General features: G+C 35.7%; 2 protein-coding genes across 13 annotated transcripts in view; one reads left to right on the top strand and one right to left on the bottom strand.

Moving 5' to 3' along the window:
- PLPPR5 (phospholipid phosphatase related 5) overlaps positions 1-15,525 on the top strand; it is a 263,660-nt gene that overhangs the window by 87,873 nt on the left and 160,262 nt on the right. The gene's annotated exons all lie outside the window — the stretch shown is intronic.
- The window catches only part of PLPPR4 (phospholipid phosphatase related 4), a 31,987-nt gene that overhangs the window by 8,041 nt on the left and 8,421 nt on the right, over positions 1-15,525 (bottom strand). The window contains exons 2-5 of the mRNA XM_027462597.3: positions 10,849-11,034; positions 6,439-6,568; positions 4,490-4,685; positions 174-231 (exon numbers count right to left, since the gene is read on the bottom strand). Coding sequence (XP_027318398.1) covers positions 174-231; positions 4,490-4,685; positions 6,439-6,568; positions 10,849-11,034 — 570 coding nt within the window. The remainder of the gene's footprint in view (positions 1-173; positions 232-4,489; positions 4,686-6,438; positions 6,569-10,848; positions 11,035-15,525) is intronic.

Genomic DNA, 15,525 nt, shown 5'->3' with positions numbered 1-15,525 from the left:
ATAGAGCTGCTTTTATTTTAGCTGTTAATAATTTCGTTTTGCTTTTGAATTGACACAACAAAAACTTGTACCCACTCAGAATATCCAGGCAACACTTCACTGTAAAATGGACAGTAAATGGCATTCTAACTTTTGTCTTATATAAATGAAAATAAATAGAGTTGATTACTCACCGAAATATACACTGCTGCAAAAGCTGCCAAGGTGGCATGTTGAGATGGGAATGACTTTCTGCCAAGGAAGGACACTCAAATTATATTTCTAAGTTCAAATACACTGTGTGTATTTATTTGCTGTCTCTAGACGTATTTTAAAAATATCAACACTATAACATGCTAGGAGTAAATGGAATTCTAGGAGTGAAGAACATGCTCCTATAACCTGCTACGAATGAAGTACATGGAACGGGCATTTTAAGGTTTAGCAGTCCCCTTCCTGAAGCCTAGAACAAGAGGGTAAATGAAAATACATCCAAACTGCAAGACAGTAGTGAAAATCAGGGTCTATTCTTGAAATTGCTGAGGGCCTTCTGTTCTCTTTGAAGACCATGGGAAGTGTTGAGTAATCTGGGCTGGCTCTTGAGTCAGGAACTACATTAGATATGGAAATTAAAACTGAGAGCTTCTACTTCTTTGACTAAAAAAATTTAAATAAAATACTTAGCAGCTACACATTAGGCCCTCTAACGTTGGAACATTTTATGCTTCTTACACACCCATTTCAATACTCTAAAAGTGACAAAAGAACAGTGATGGGATGGTGAAGGAGAGATTTTACACAGTATAGGGGAAAACTTAGCTGGTGGTAGATTCAATAACACCTGTTCTATGTTGTCCATGGCTTGTGGAAGCCCTAAAAGCCCTTCTATAACTGAGCTCTAGAAGTAAGTATATCAGATATATATCAGTTATATATATCAGATATATATCAGTTTACACTGTATGTTTATCTCCTTAAATGGCATGGACATGTAATGTGCTGGATGTCTTGATGAAGAAGGCTATGTCTACCCTGCAGCTGCAGTAGCCACTTTCACCTGAGATAGGTTGAAATAGAAAGCTCAGCTTTGGATAAATGCTTGAACAGTCTTTCAAGGAGGGTTTTGCCAACTGAGTTGGGCTCCATGTTCCTACATCAATTTTCCCAGCAGCATCTCAGTTAGCTAGTTTAAAATAGCAGACTGAAATATAGTCCTTTTCCTTTAGAAATTTTCTGCAAAGCAGCAGTCTAATTTCTAAATATATTTCCTATTCATTTTGCTTTATCTGCTCTAAATAATTTATTGGTAACAAAATGTGTTAATGTAGTTCAGCGTGAATGCTGCACTGCTGACCTGCATTTGAGCTCATGGCCCCTGCAGATCCTTGACTCTGGCCGAGATGAAATCAGCATGATTCCTTTTTCATTTATAAACACAGACCTAATCCCCCCCCCCCTTTTTTTTTTCTCCTGATCAAACCTTTCTCAATTAGTAGCCCCCATTCAAAGAAGCACAGAAGGATAAATACATGGGGAAAAAAAAAAAAGCACAGGTGTTTATAATGTCTAATCAACTTCTTTACCCTGTGTGTGTTTAAGTATAAGCATACATCTACTTACAGTCTGTGTGCAGCTAATGTGTAGATTTTATTCTGTGAACCACTCAGAACTTAACCTGAATTTAATGGCTTTTCTGTGGTATATAAGGTCTGTCACTATGCTACAGTCAATTTTCTCCTTGTTCTACTTTCTATTCATATGCTTTCAGGGCTAGCACAGCATAGGCATTCTGTATACTCTCTAATGGTGACACAGCTTTTGTTCTTCTCTGCTATCTGTTAATCCAAAATGAAAACAATTCAAACTAAAAATATGTAGCTTTTTTGTATGGCTCTGTATTGAAAAGGTGAACAAAGGTCTCAAAGAAAACATGCCCTGAGCTCAGAAGACTGTATCACTCTTAATGTTCATGCATGAGGAATATGTGGAGGGGGAACAATGATGAGAAAGAGTCATACTGAGTAAGAACATCAGAAATGACAGAGGATAGAGAACTCACTGGAGATCTGAATAGAAATGATTGAAAAGATTCTTTGAAGATAAACAGGGGAAAAGATGGATAAAGAAAACTACTGGATATTCAGGGATGTTGCAGAAAATTAATTCACAAGGGAGTCTAGAGTCAAAATTTCTGGGATATACAAATTAAAAAATGAAGGTCATTATCAGTCTTATAAGAACAAGTCCCTGACAAGCTGAAATTGCTGAAGGCAAATTAACCTCCTGGGGTGGAGAAGTTACACTGTAATTCCCATCATAGATGGCTAAAGATTGAACCAGTAGCAAGTGCTGATCACTTTGGTAAAGCTGGGACAGACATAAGAAAGCAAGGATTTAATAAAGGAAAAAGGCAATAAAATTTAATTAAGGAGAAACTTAGGGTGGTGCCAGATAATTGCAATTCACCAAATATGTCCTTTATGATAACAATAAAATTGACATATCAGTATATAGTTATCTTCCTAAAAAATAAGAAAACACAAATATACTGACTTCTAAATTTCTTGCAACTGATTTCACTTTTTTTTTTTTTTTTTTTTTTTTTTGGAATGGTGATATTTAAACTTACAAGCAAATCTTTGGAATGGCCACAGATCGTCAATTGAGGACATCATATTTGAGATGATAATTAAATGAATGTGAGCAGTTGTGAGAATTTTTCTGCCTGTTCACATGTGAAGCTGCACCAGTTTCACTGGGACACCGTGTAGGTGCAAGACTGCTTGCAAACATCATTTTCAGTGGCAGTATCCAGTAAGAGCAGATGGTTATTGGAAGAGAGGCAGGTGAAGGCTGATATAGTCATTTTGGTTATGCGTTCTACCAAAATTATTTTCGCCTAATGAAGCTACAGTCCTTTGTGCCAGTTCTGGATCATGTCCACATATATAAGTTGAAAAAAATGGCAAATGAATCAACACTAATTATGAATCTCTGCCAACAAAAAGTATATTAGACCAAATAAATAATTGAGGATCTTTAAACATCAGTGAAATTGGTTTGTCTCAGTGAAAGGAGATAGATTATGAGATTTGCTGGAAGGTACTTTACAAAGTGAATAATTTCACGATTCTCAAGTGTGTCAACTGCTGATATCAAAGGAAAGCAAAATAAACTGAGGGAAAGGTGCCTTGGTGATACAGAGAAAAAGTTTTAGTAATATCCATGTAACAAAAATGCAATGCTATAAGGCATGAAGTTAAAACAGAAGCTAGAATCTGTGACTACATAGAGAACAAGAAAAGAGTTTAAAACTTTGGTGAAGTGGATGTGAGAAGAACACAGCTTTGTGTCTGCTAATCAGGTACACAAGGAAATTATACAGCTCAGTCAGAGACAGAAATTTTAGTAATTTCAGGCATTCTGTAATTCTACTGTAATCTTTTTGGAGATCAGGAAATATAAAAAAGAAAAATTTTGAAGGACTGCAAAAAAATTAAGGGAATGCTACACAAATGACTACCAAGTAAGAAAGCTTAATCTTGTGTGGAAAAGATAAGAAGGACTGATATTGTATTCCGTGAAGAGCTTCATGTTTTCTCAGTAGTGTAGAGCATATATTTAGGATACATAATAATGAAGTCCTTGAACTAATGAGTAGCAAATGTGTTGGTACAGTACCACTTATACCTCTGAATTCCTTGTTTGAGTCTGTTAACTGTCATCAGTAATTGAGTTACCACTTTTATCACATCTGGCTTATTTAAAGTAAAATGCATAATCTGGGTTACATTTCAGCTTGACTGATATGCAATTTCCAAATCCCTGATATTAGGAATATTAATTTATATCCTGGCTAACTAAGTAGGGAGGCTAAAGACTAAATGGCCAGGGAGGATAAACAACCAGTTAGAAATACCATGAAAAAAAGCCATGTGTTTGGGAGCACACAGGTTTGCATTGCTGTTGACTTTTCTCTAATGAAAAGAATTGTTTCAGTGGCTGTCAAAATGAAAAATTTAGTCAATGAGAGTCAATGGAAAACAAATAAACTAACAAATGAGAAAATCAAACCTCACCAACTAAGATCAAAATGTCAAGTTTGTAGATAACAATACACAGAAGTCTCAAATAAGGTAGTTGGGTGGCTTCTCCCCTCTCCTGATATAGAGAACTTACTCAGATGCCACTGGGAAAAGCAGTAGAAGCTACATGTAATAATAATTGTATAGGAAATTGTCTCCTTTGAAGGAGGGAAAATAATTAGGTACTACTAACTGTGCTTCTGAAATCTGACAAAGACTTCCAAAGCCCACTGCTGGCCTAATATCTGTATAAAGAAAATTAAACATCACTAGAAAGACAGGTATGCTCTCAGCTTTATTATAAAAATATTACCAGAACTCATACAGGCTTTACCTAGAAAAAAAACATTTGAAACTGGGAGAGAAAATTAAAAAAGAAATAAAACAAATACTTAGTAATGTACACAATGAAGAACAGAACCAACCTTCCGGCATTGATAATATTAGTATCAGCTCCTGAGCAAATATCTTCCACAACATATGAATTCTCTGAGCAGGAAACATTTAGGGATGTGTAGTTAGGCTTGCAAACAGTCAGGAAATATGGTGCCTGATATCCTGTTGATAGCTGTATAATATCAGTAACAAGAGCAGTGGAACAAAGGCCAAACACATGAACACCTAGGAAAGAAAGCAATAGAGCTTGTTAACTTTATTGTATTTAAATTAACTCATTGTGACAAATACATTCAACTGAATTCTGGTGGCTTATGCCATTGGGCTTGTGAGAATTTACCTGAGAAATAACATTTTTTAAAGTGGAATGTTATTGCAGAGTTGATTTCTTTAATATAAAAATTAAATTATTTATGCTTGTTTTCTTCCTATTAATACGTAACATTTAGACTTGATGACTGGATGTCCTTCAACATCTTTTCATTAAAGTAAACTACACTGGACCTGCTTCTATTTGGAAAGCAATTTTTCCAGCTGACTTAAGGACAACCACCTATTTGAGGATAGCATATGTGCTCATTCAGTCCTTGGACTTGCCCACTGGAACACATTTTTAATAACACAGTTTCCCGTTAGATTATTGTTCTGAAGACTTGTTCTCTTCTGACTACCAGGTACTCATCACCTGGCTTACCGGCATACCTCTTATATTTGTTGAGTACCAAATCACACAAATATTTAGTATTTAGGTCTTTTTTTTTTTTTTTTTTTTTTTTTTTTCCCCAACAATCAATATTCCTGTCTGGTTAATACCAAATTCACAAGGCAGTTAATGAGATTTTTTTTACTGAGCATTTTCAACTGCTTTTTCTCTAAGGATTTGCCTCTAATTCCCTACTTGTGTTTATTAAAAAATATATATACATGTATATATATTTTTTCATCTTATAACAGAAAGAATGCTAAAGGAATTGTTTCATCATGATGGTATGAAACAAACTGCAAATTCAGGGTATGAATCAAGAGTAAAATTCATGCATCTTTGAGTTTGTCGTCTGGTGATGGAACAGGATGCCATACAGGAGGAGAAATGGACAGCATGGGGTAACTTTACAGTTCTCCTCGATGCTGCAATCTACACCCCTCTCTGCTCACTTCCTCACTGCTGCTCTTAACAGGATATGCTTTATTGGTCAGATACATATATATATATGTGTGTGTATATATATATATATATAACCTCTCCTGTTATTGCCTCCCTGCTTGCCAACCTATAGGAACCTAATGTATAATCTTTATCAAGTTTTCACTCTGCTGTCCTGCAGCTTATCTTTGCCAATGCTGCCCTTTCTAATGAAAGTATTCTGGAAGAGAGAAAACCTTTCTCTTAGCCACTCATTGCCAGAGGAATTAACTCTAAGAGAGGAGCAAAGTTAAGCCACCCTTTCAAGCTCAGATTTAGTAAATAACAAAGTAAAATAATTCATCATGTCCCTCTTTATCATTATGTTCCAGATTGTATCCCTTTTTCAAGAGGTAGATAAAGACATACCAGAAAAACAATGTCAAATCCACTGACAGTTTCTGACAAGTTTTTACTGTCATGCTGAATACAGTATCAGCTGAGCTGAATACTTCTGATACAGTGAAGACAGGCAGGGGAAACTGTATGCAGAAACCATTAAAAGGAAGCCAGCTCAAGGTGGGCAGAGGAGGAAAAACAAATTATTCTTTTAGAGAGACTGACAATAGACTGGGAGAGGAAAGGAAAAACAGAGTGTAGATGCTGCACTGCTGAGTGTGGAGCTGCTCTGTTGCTCCATTTGACAGTTTCTTCTCGCATTTTCTGGCAGAAAAAGACATATGCCAGTGTCAGCCCTGCACTGTTCTGAAAGGCTGTTTCAGAGAAGGAAATCTGCATGGTAAAAATTGAATGTACATAGAAGACTCTTCTTTGTAAGTAACATTTGAAACCCACCAACAAATCTCACAGCTCTTCTAAGAAAGGAATTGAAGTTGCATCCTCCTGCATTAATGTTGGCCTCCGTTCCAATCCCATTTCTTCTTTTGGACAGGCAACAGTAGAGAATTCCTTCTCCTACCATTATCTGCAATGACAAAGGAGCTGTTAAGTTAAATGTAGCAATTACTCAGAAGACACTGATAGAATTTAAAGGGTTGAAATATATCTATGACACAAGCAATGTCTTACACTCTCATGTATGTCTCTTGAAAAGGTGTGTATCAATACGTAAACATTCAGTAACAACTTAGTCTGAGTGAGGGCAGGCAAGAAGGTGGCATTGAAACTAAATGCAAGTGTCCAAAAGTATTGAAAGGACATCTTTTCTATTACACGTGTATACGGTGCTCAGTGGGACAGGAGCCTTGATCCACAGGTGAAATCAGATAATCTACAATAAAAATGTAGTAATCAGAAATTCTCGCCTTTCAAATGAACCAGAGCCACAGCAATATCTTAGTGCTCCTGAGGTGGGTTTAGCCCTCAGTCTTGGCCTCATGCCTAGCAGTTGCTAGCAGCTTCTAATTACGTGGCAGCCTGCCCTTCCATAATTGTTTAATTTGGCATGGATTTTAATCAGATCCACAGCAGTAGAAAAAGTTCTGTCCTTATGGTCCTCTGAACACACTAAGCAAAAGACATCATGACCCAAGCTGCAGACAGCAAGTTAGAACAAAAATAAGGAGAATAATATAAATACAAACACGGTGTTACTTGCTGGAAAATTCAGATCCATTTATACATTTGCAGTCTCAGGTTTTATTGTTTTTCCTGTTATGTAGTGCAATAACATGGAAATCTGTACAGGGCTTGTTAGAATTCAGAAAAAGTCTATGTTGAAATATTGAAATGAATGGGGCAGTTCTCACCACTAAGAGGAGATTCACCTTGTCTATCAGCAGATGAAAAGTAACACATGAAATGCACAAAGCTCACTGTGCAATGAGATGCTAAAGCATCTGAATTAAGAAGAAAGTGTCGTAATTATCAGTGACGTTTGTGCACACTAAGATCTCTCACTTTGGTAGAAGGGAGGTGCAATGGATAAGCTTAGTCTAACCATTTTTAGCTAACGATTTAATATTAATTGGTTTCATTTCTTCTTTGCTAGAAAATTGAAGTAGTTAAAGTTATCTCACTACATGAAATGTCAGTGATAACAGATATTTAAGGGATTTTCATTGGATGAGAACCATCATCACTATTATCTGTCTCTACTTGTTCATTTTATATCTGGAACTTTTCCAGGAGAAATCAATAGTTTTTTAAACTTGAAAAACGGAAACTTAAATAGTTTTTCACTAAGTTCTACAGAATGCCTGGTGCAGGGAAAAACATCAGAGAGATGTAATAGCTCCTGTTATAGAGGACAAAACAGAGAAATAGCAAGGCCTATGACAAGGAAAATTCAGAGGCTGGTATTTTCAAGGAAACAAGCTACTACAGTAAAGCAGGCAGTAGGACTGACACTGCCAACAGTGAATTTCTCTCCTTGCTAATTGATTTCCCAAATTGATGTAATCTAATTCCCTGGTGATCTCGTTTAGAAAGCACTTTGTTACGTTTAAGCACCTTCTATGTCAGTAGTGCTATGGGTTTGGACCTATACTTATATGATTAAATAACTAGTCCTATAATTTCTGAATGAATAAGTAGAGAGAAAATATATCACAGGATCAGAATCAGAGCTCACCAAAGAAAACAGAAGTCACCTTGCAAGTTAAGTATATCTATATTCTGCACAGAAAATATCCATACTGTTAATTTCATACAACTCCAGTTGCTCTATACTGAAGTCTCCTGTGCTTCATGTATAGAAAATTTCACATGTGCCACAAGCCATAAGACATATGCCAATAACCCATAATTTTCTGTAGTCCTTCAAGGCTACAGAACAGGCCTGGTGAAAAGCAGTTTCTGCTTATTGGTAATGAACAAAACCCAACCAATTAACAACAAAAAAAAACAAACCTCCAACAATAAGCACAAATAAATAAATAAAGTCCCAAACCCACAAAATGCTGCAGTAATAATGTCTTGGGAAAGTAAATTTAAAATGCTAGATTTGCTGTAAAAATAACTACTGTAAAGTGAACAGATTTAAAATACACTACAGGTTTGGGAAAAAAAAAAAAGTATGCAAACAGTTAAAAATAATGCAGAAAGAAGCTAAGTCCTACTCCAGTATTTATATGATGCTTTAAGGAGGGATTGAGGTTGGAATTTGCTCATCTGCCTCTTTTGTTTCTTATTTACATTCTTTGGTAAGATTTAGAGATGTGGCCTAGTTGCACCTGTTTTTGACTGAGCTTTCATGACCTTCTGTCTCATACTTCCCTAAGTACCTGAAATTCGGTTTGAGGCTTGCATATGCTATGTTACTGGAAATTCTTAATTTCTCACATAGCTTCATGTTTTCTTTTCTATATTTTACAGGTTTATAAAGTGTGTTATTCTTTGAATTATTAATGAAAACTAAATCATATAATGCTAAATTCTGCAAGATGACAATTGAACAAGTGTAATCTTTTTGCATGGAAAATAAAAGAAGAATTGAATTTTTAAAATGTTTTTCTAGTATAGAAGTGCTACTGAATAGCTGATGCAATACATCATCTTCAGTGCCTTTTATTAAAGCACTTTGTATATTTTACACTATCTGGGCCCATTCCCAACCTAATACAAGAATCATATTAATGCTCACACATCCATGTGAAGTAAACCTTCCTAAGGCTTGCAGGTTTTAAGCAATTGCACTTATAAGCGTTGCGATTTACCTTCTTTACCAATGTAATGTTTGATAGGCTTGCTTAAACATCTGAGTTTCTCTCATGGCATGGTTTTGGTTAGTTGTGTCTGTAATGCAGGTAGGAGAATTATTCAAGGAAGAATAACATTTCCTATTGCAATGCTGAAATAATTTAACTGTACTTAATCAAAGACCTTAATAAGCACTCTGTAATGAAATGGGCATCTTTCATCTCTGCTGAAGGCATCTGGCATTTTCCAGGCTTTTACCACTTCAGCCTACTGTGCCCGAAGTGAGCCTACATAGATTCCTTCTACAGCTGTTTCACAAAAGTCCACTTTCTTGTTATCAGGAACATTGTTTAAATGCAGAAAACATAGCCAAAGTACAATATCAACAAGTTTTCTTTTTACCTTTTGCATCTTTTTTTTTTCTTTTTTTTTTTTTTTTCCTGCAATTGGCTGCACAAAGAACACCGAGACAGCTTCTACTTGCTAAATAAGTATTATTAGACTGATGGTTGTGCAAAATCCTTCAAAATGGTTTCTAAAGCAACCAAAACCACACACAGCTGAGTTCAGCTTAAAAAAAATATAAAAAAATCCTATCAAGCAAAGGAACAGCACTTGATGCTTTTATGTTTTATAGATTTGTGATTGTGATCATGTTTTATAGATTTTCTGATTGTAAAATGGCTAGGATTATAAACGGAACAAACTGGCTGAATTTAAGGTAATTCAGTGGAACTGGCATATATTTGCAGCTGGTGCTGCAGAGGTGCCTAACCAATGCACCCAGTCATTGCTGTCAGAGGAGAGAGGAGACCCTTTCAGAAGGTTGACTCAGCTGGACTTTCTGTTTCAATTTACCCGAGAGGAGTGGTGCGAGAATGTCTCCCATCTGAGGTGCCAAAAATCAGACACAGTGAATCTCCTCTGGTCTTTAGATTTCTTTTTAATTTGATACAGCAATTCCAGCAGGGACAATACTTACCTGCATCAGACAAGTTCAGTCTTGCACAAATGGCAAATTGCTCGTATTCTGACAAGAAGCTTCTGTTCTGCTGAAATCATCCTCTCCCTTTGGATGGGCCACTAAACCAGTCTACCTGCTCTTAATGACTAACTTGCAGTTTAGAGGAGTCCCGGTGCTGTTTGGGAAAGTGTAATTGATTTCATTGACAAGGCTGATACACCTTCTTACTGAACAAAGTTAGTTCTAACAAAAGTGGCAGTGCTGTAAATTAAGGGCTTCCATTTTCAACAGAATCTTGAATTTTTGGTTTATCTCAGAGTATGAAGGCAACCCATTTGTAAAAGGTTAAAATATCTGTATAGCATAACAGAACGATTCAAACTATTCTCACCCAACTGCTGACGCTGTTTCTTAACATTAATACCCACAATTAGTACAAAGTGAGTAGATGAAGTACTACAGGGAATGTTTTAAGGAGTGTGTGTCTCCTGCTATGGAAGAATACAATTTAATTTAAAATCCTAACATAACTAGTCTGGAAGATACTCCACTGCCACACTGAATCCAAAGGAGCTATTTTCTTTATGTCAACTGAAACTGTTCAAAATCTTTAATAAGTGACAGTGGCACTTCGAACTTACCGTAATTGATGGTCCAGCAAAAACCAGACTAAGCAACATCAAAAAGGGAACAGCCTCTTGTGTAGGTTCAATGTATGGCATACTCAGACTCTTGTCATAGCAATTAAATCCCGAGTGAACTGGCTTGAAGACATCAGTAAGTTCAAGAAAATAAAGGCTAACAACAGAAGATGCCAATATTGGCAACTAGAAAAGAAGAAAACAACAAATTACTGTTCAGAAATTGAATAGTAATACTTTTGCAAAGACAACATTGTCTGTTAATAAATCTCTGCGATGTCTGATTTTTACATCTCACCGTTCCTTGTTATATCTGTTTTACCATCTTTAAATAACTAATTCTCTAGAAATATCATAGTATTCAATTGATACCAAGTAACTGTTGTCTACCAAGCTAGTCAAAATACTCATTCCAACCTTCAGCCCATATAACTTAGCCCTTTAACTTAGCCCATATAACAGCCCTTTCATGCATGAATCATTAATGGATAGACTTATTTTTTATTTTTTAAAGTAATTACACAATTTCAGTCTCCCATGTGGGGCCTCACCTTTCTGTTGCTCATCCTCACCCTTTTTGGTCCTTTATCAGCCATATACATGTATACAACAGTATTTATAACCAAACCATTTTTTTATTAAGTTTCAAAGTAGCAGTTAATGAAAAACACTATCTGGTGCTTGCCTAGAATCTAAATATATAGTAACACAGTGTTTTGCCTTAGCACATTCATTTTGTAATTCTATCAAAAAGCAATTAACTTTGGCAAGATTCAGTCCGTGTAGAACCATGATGACTGTGGTTCACAGTTCTTTTATCCTCTAGCTATTTAATGATTTTAGCCATCACAATTACTTCTAGTAATTTATTAAGAGCAAAGTTAGCTCCTCTGGGAGCCTCAACATACCACCAAATCCTGAAAGCACAGATTCAAGCAGTAAATCACTGTGGAAGGAAGTCTTTCAGGACAAGTAATAGCAAAAATGCATTTTGAAGCCAGTGGTTGATGAGTAGGCAGGGCTGCCCTTCCCCAGGGTAGGCAGTGGGGCATTCAGAGGTGACCAGCAGCATGTGATAGTTCTTCGCATCCTCTTAGTGAATGCCTAGTAAATGCTCAAAAAAGTTTTTTGATTGTTATTTCCCAGAGTCCTCACTTGACAAGGCAATATTGCAACCACTGCCTGCTCCTCCACTGTGCTGCAATGGCTCCCTCCCCGTGTCTCTGCTGCCTGCCTGCTTCCTTTTCTCCTTTACTTATACAGATATATATTTTAAGATGGCTATCACATTAACTTCTCCTCACTATTAACTGCAGCTGAAAAGCAAAAACTTGACTAAATATATTTGCTTTGACAGATAGAATCATAAAAATTAAATAAGGTTGTATCATACCTCTTGAGAAAAAAAAACAACTCCCCTTTTCCATCACGCACCTCACATTATAATGAATAGAAACTGCCCTGACATAATTTCAGGCATGCTGAGATTATATTATACTTTCAATCTTCAGTATACATTTAGAAAAAAAAATGTTTGATTAAAATCAGTATCATTTGTCCCATTCTATAATAAAATAAAAAGCAGAAGTAAAACTGGATAAATATTTATACTGGAAAAAAATATGAATAAAAACTATAAAAAGTATAAATTACATGTGGCAGAAGGACAATGTTTTCTTGCATTAACTAGCCATTTTCAGATTTTTAAACACTGGACTTTCTAAATGTAGACTTTTTGGACATAGAATATAAATTTGTGTGGTTAGGGAAGGAGGATAATATCTAAATTTTACTGAAACATACTTCTTAATACAACTTAGGGTTTCCACGAAAAGAACACCTTTTGCTATTTTCAAAAGTGTTCTTCTAAACTAAATATACTGATGTTAGAGATCAGAACAATTTAGCTTGCCCGGTTATCTGTGTTCAAGTTGACTCAATTGTAATCTCATCTGGTAGAGAAGATGCGATGATGTAGAAAGGGAATGGGTATTGCCACCCTAAATGAAGCTGAGTACTGTGAGCATTACAAAAATAAGATCAGGCATCTAGCAAGTTTGTTTCAATAGCTAGTTTATATGTGTACAGGTATTGTTGGACTCTGTTGTTGGGTCCCTTTCAACTTGGGATATTCTGGGATTCTATGCCATGTGCACTCACATACTATGTTACACATATATGTTATGTATAGCATATAATAAAACCACGTAATATGTAATATATTGCACTATGTGCCAATATATAAAATGACTATTATATAATATGTATTTACACTATGTTAGAATAATTATTTACAATGTAACTTGAGTCCTGCTTCCAACTCATTACAGGAAGAAGTTTAGTTCTTTAGTTGAATACATTATTTAATTATTCTTCTCACATCCTGCTGGACACAGTCCCTATTAGCTATACTACAGGCATGCATGATTAGTCATGATAATGACTGTTTCCAGTCATTATACAGATGTGTAGAGATATAAGAGGACTTCCTTAAGTCTTCATACTAAGGATATATTTTACATTTTACATATTTTATTTTATTATTTATTATATTAATTTTTTATATTTTATTTTATTTCATGGAACTGGGTGCTCTTCTTCCCACACTGCACAGAGACTGTAGAGCTGTTTGGGATAAGGAGCCTCCTGTCCAGCTTCCACTCTTGCTTGGACACTGAGACTGCACAGCATTTGAGTTCATGCATATTGCAACTTCACTTCTGCACAGTGTTTAAACGTTGAGGCACTGGCAATATCTTATTAACTATTTGAAAGCCATACCTAAATGACTTAGCAAGGGTCCAGGTCCTGTGAGACAAAGTATCTTATAAAAAGACATATCACTAATCCAGTCAGCTAAAGGATCAAGATAGGCACAGGGTCTGTTACCCTTCCGATGTCTCTTCATCTAGGTTTCCCTAAAGGTTGATTTCCTAGGATGGGCAGGAAAACTCATGGAAAATCTTCCATTCAGAGTTTCATCTTCCATTTCTCTAACACTGAGAACAGGAAAGCCTCTCCTGTACAGCTGGCCTCTACCATAAGTCCATCTCTACTCTGGTTATGGTACTCTTAGGCAAGCAGCTATATTAAATGGCAATATCAAACAATCACAAGTAGGTGATATACGAAGTGACTTTTTATTGTGAACCACTAAAAAAAGATGTGGACAACTTCCTTGTTTTTTTAAAAAAGCTGCTGTATGTTAGCTGTAATTTAAGTGTTAATTACAAAAATCAAAGAATCATGAAAATTATATTTCATTATCTTACAGTTCCACTACAGGACTCCCATATTATTTCTGACTGTAATTACCCACTGTGCTAAAAGAAAAGAAATAATTCTAAAGGACCGTGAATCCCTAACATAACTGCTTACAATTCTAATGAATAGGTTTATAGTCAATTTGCTATATACAGTATGTCTGATCCCACAGGACATTTTTCTTCCTATCTTTTTTAAAATACAAATATAAAATGCATCTTCAAAAGGGCCAAAGAAAAGCAAATGTTTCTAAAATCTACTAAACAGTATAAGTGGCTATTTAATATATGAATATTTATGGAGCGTTCTGCTTAAGGCAGCAGCAGTTCTGTAATTACAGACTTCAGTTCCCAACACCTTGAAAATGTCAAATATAATTAGACAGTATAATGTGTATTGTTTTAATTACAAAATGGAATAGGAATTTTCCTATTCCTAAGTAGAATAATAAACTCCCCAACCTCAGCTCACCTATCTTGACTAGTAAGTCTTTATACTCTTACTTCCTTGGTTGGCTAACGGAGAATGATCCTTGTTTGCCTTGCAACTTACACCTATAAATTTAGAATTTGACCCAAGTGGTAAAACTCCTTTTGGCTTGGAGTATTAGAATTGGGACCATAATCAGCATAGTTGCTGAAAAGGTTCAATTGAGTTTTTATTTTTTTTAATGATTTTTTTTTTTTACTGCTAAGAGCCTTTATTAAGACCTAAGACTTTGTTATTAATATTAATAAATGCTATTAATATTACAAAGACTGCTGTATGGAGCTAGGAATTGTGCTTTTAAGTGCTTGCTCTGGAGTGAAAATGTAGGACCTTTAACTTTCCTATTCCATAGTGTCTCTGTAAATTCCCCATGGAGAATTCCCAAATAACCAACGCTTTGCTAAAACCAGATTCCCTCTGCAAGTCTTACAGGCAAGCCAGTAGCAATCAGGTATTGATGGTTTCCTAAATGACACCATGGAAACAGTTAGGCTTAAACCACAGAAAGGCAACAAATAAGCACTACCCCTACCCCCAGTTCTTCTGTACTTTGAAAGAATATGCAACTGGATACATACATAATTAAAAAATCAGTAGCTTCTATGAAAATGAGTAGCTTCTACAAATTCCCCTTCTCTAAAGCTGTACACTGGTAGTTACATATCGAATTTGCCAGCACTTGACTAGGCAGAGTCCATATATATCTTCAAGAGTGTATCTTCAAATCCATGGGCTTTGTGAGAGCTTAGCCATTGAGTATCACATACTCAAATGTCTAAACATGTTTTGTAGGATATAGTTAGTAACCTCTTTTTGCTTTGCTAAAATGCACTACAGGTGTTATCTCTTTTCATGAACTCAAATCCAGATCCTCCCTCACTCTATTGGACTGTGTTGGTGGCTGCCAGGAGACACCTTGAATAT

The sequence above is a fragment of the Anas platyrhynchos genome, chromosome 8 (assembly GCF_047663525.1).
Source record: "Anas platyrhynchos isolate ZD024472 breed Pekin duck chromosome 8, IASCAAS_PekinDuck_T2T, whole genome shotgun sequence".
Lineage (NCBI taxonomy): Eukaryota > Metazoa > Chordata > Aves > Anseriformes > Anatidae > Anas > Anas platyrhynchos.
Note: the sequence above shows the minus strand (reverse complement) of the source record. Positions and strands in the feature narration are given on the sequence as shown.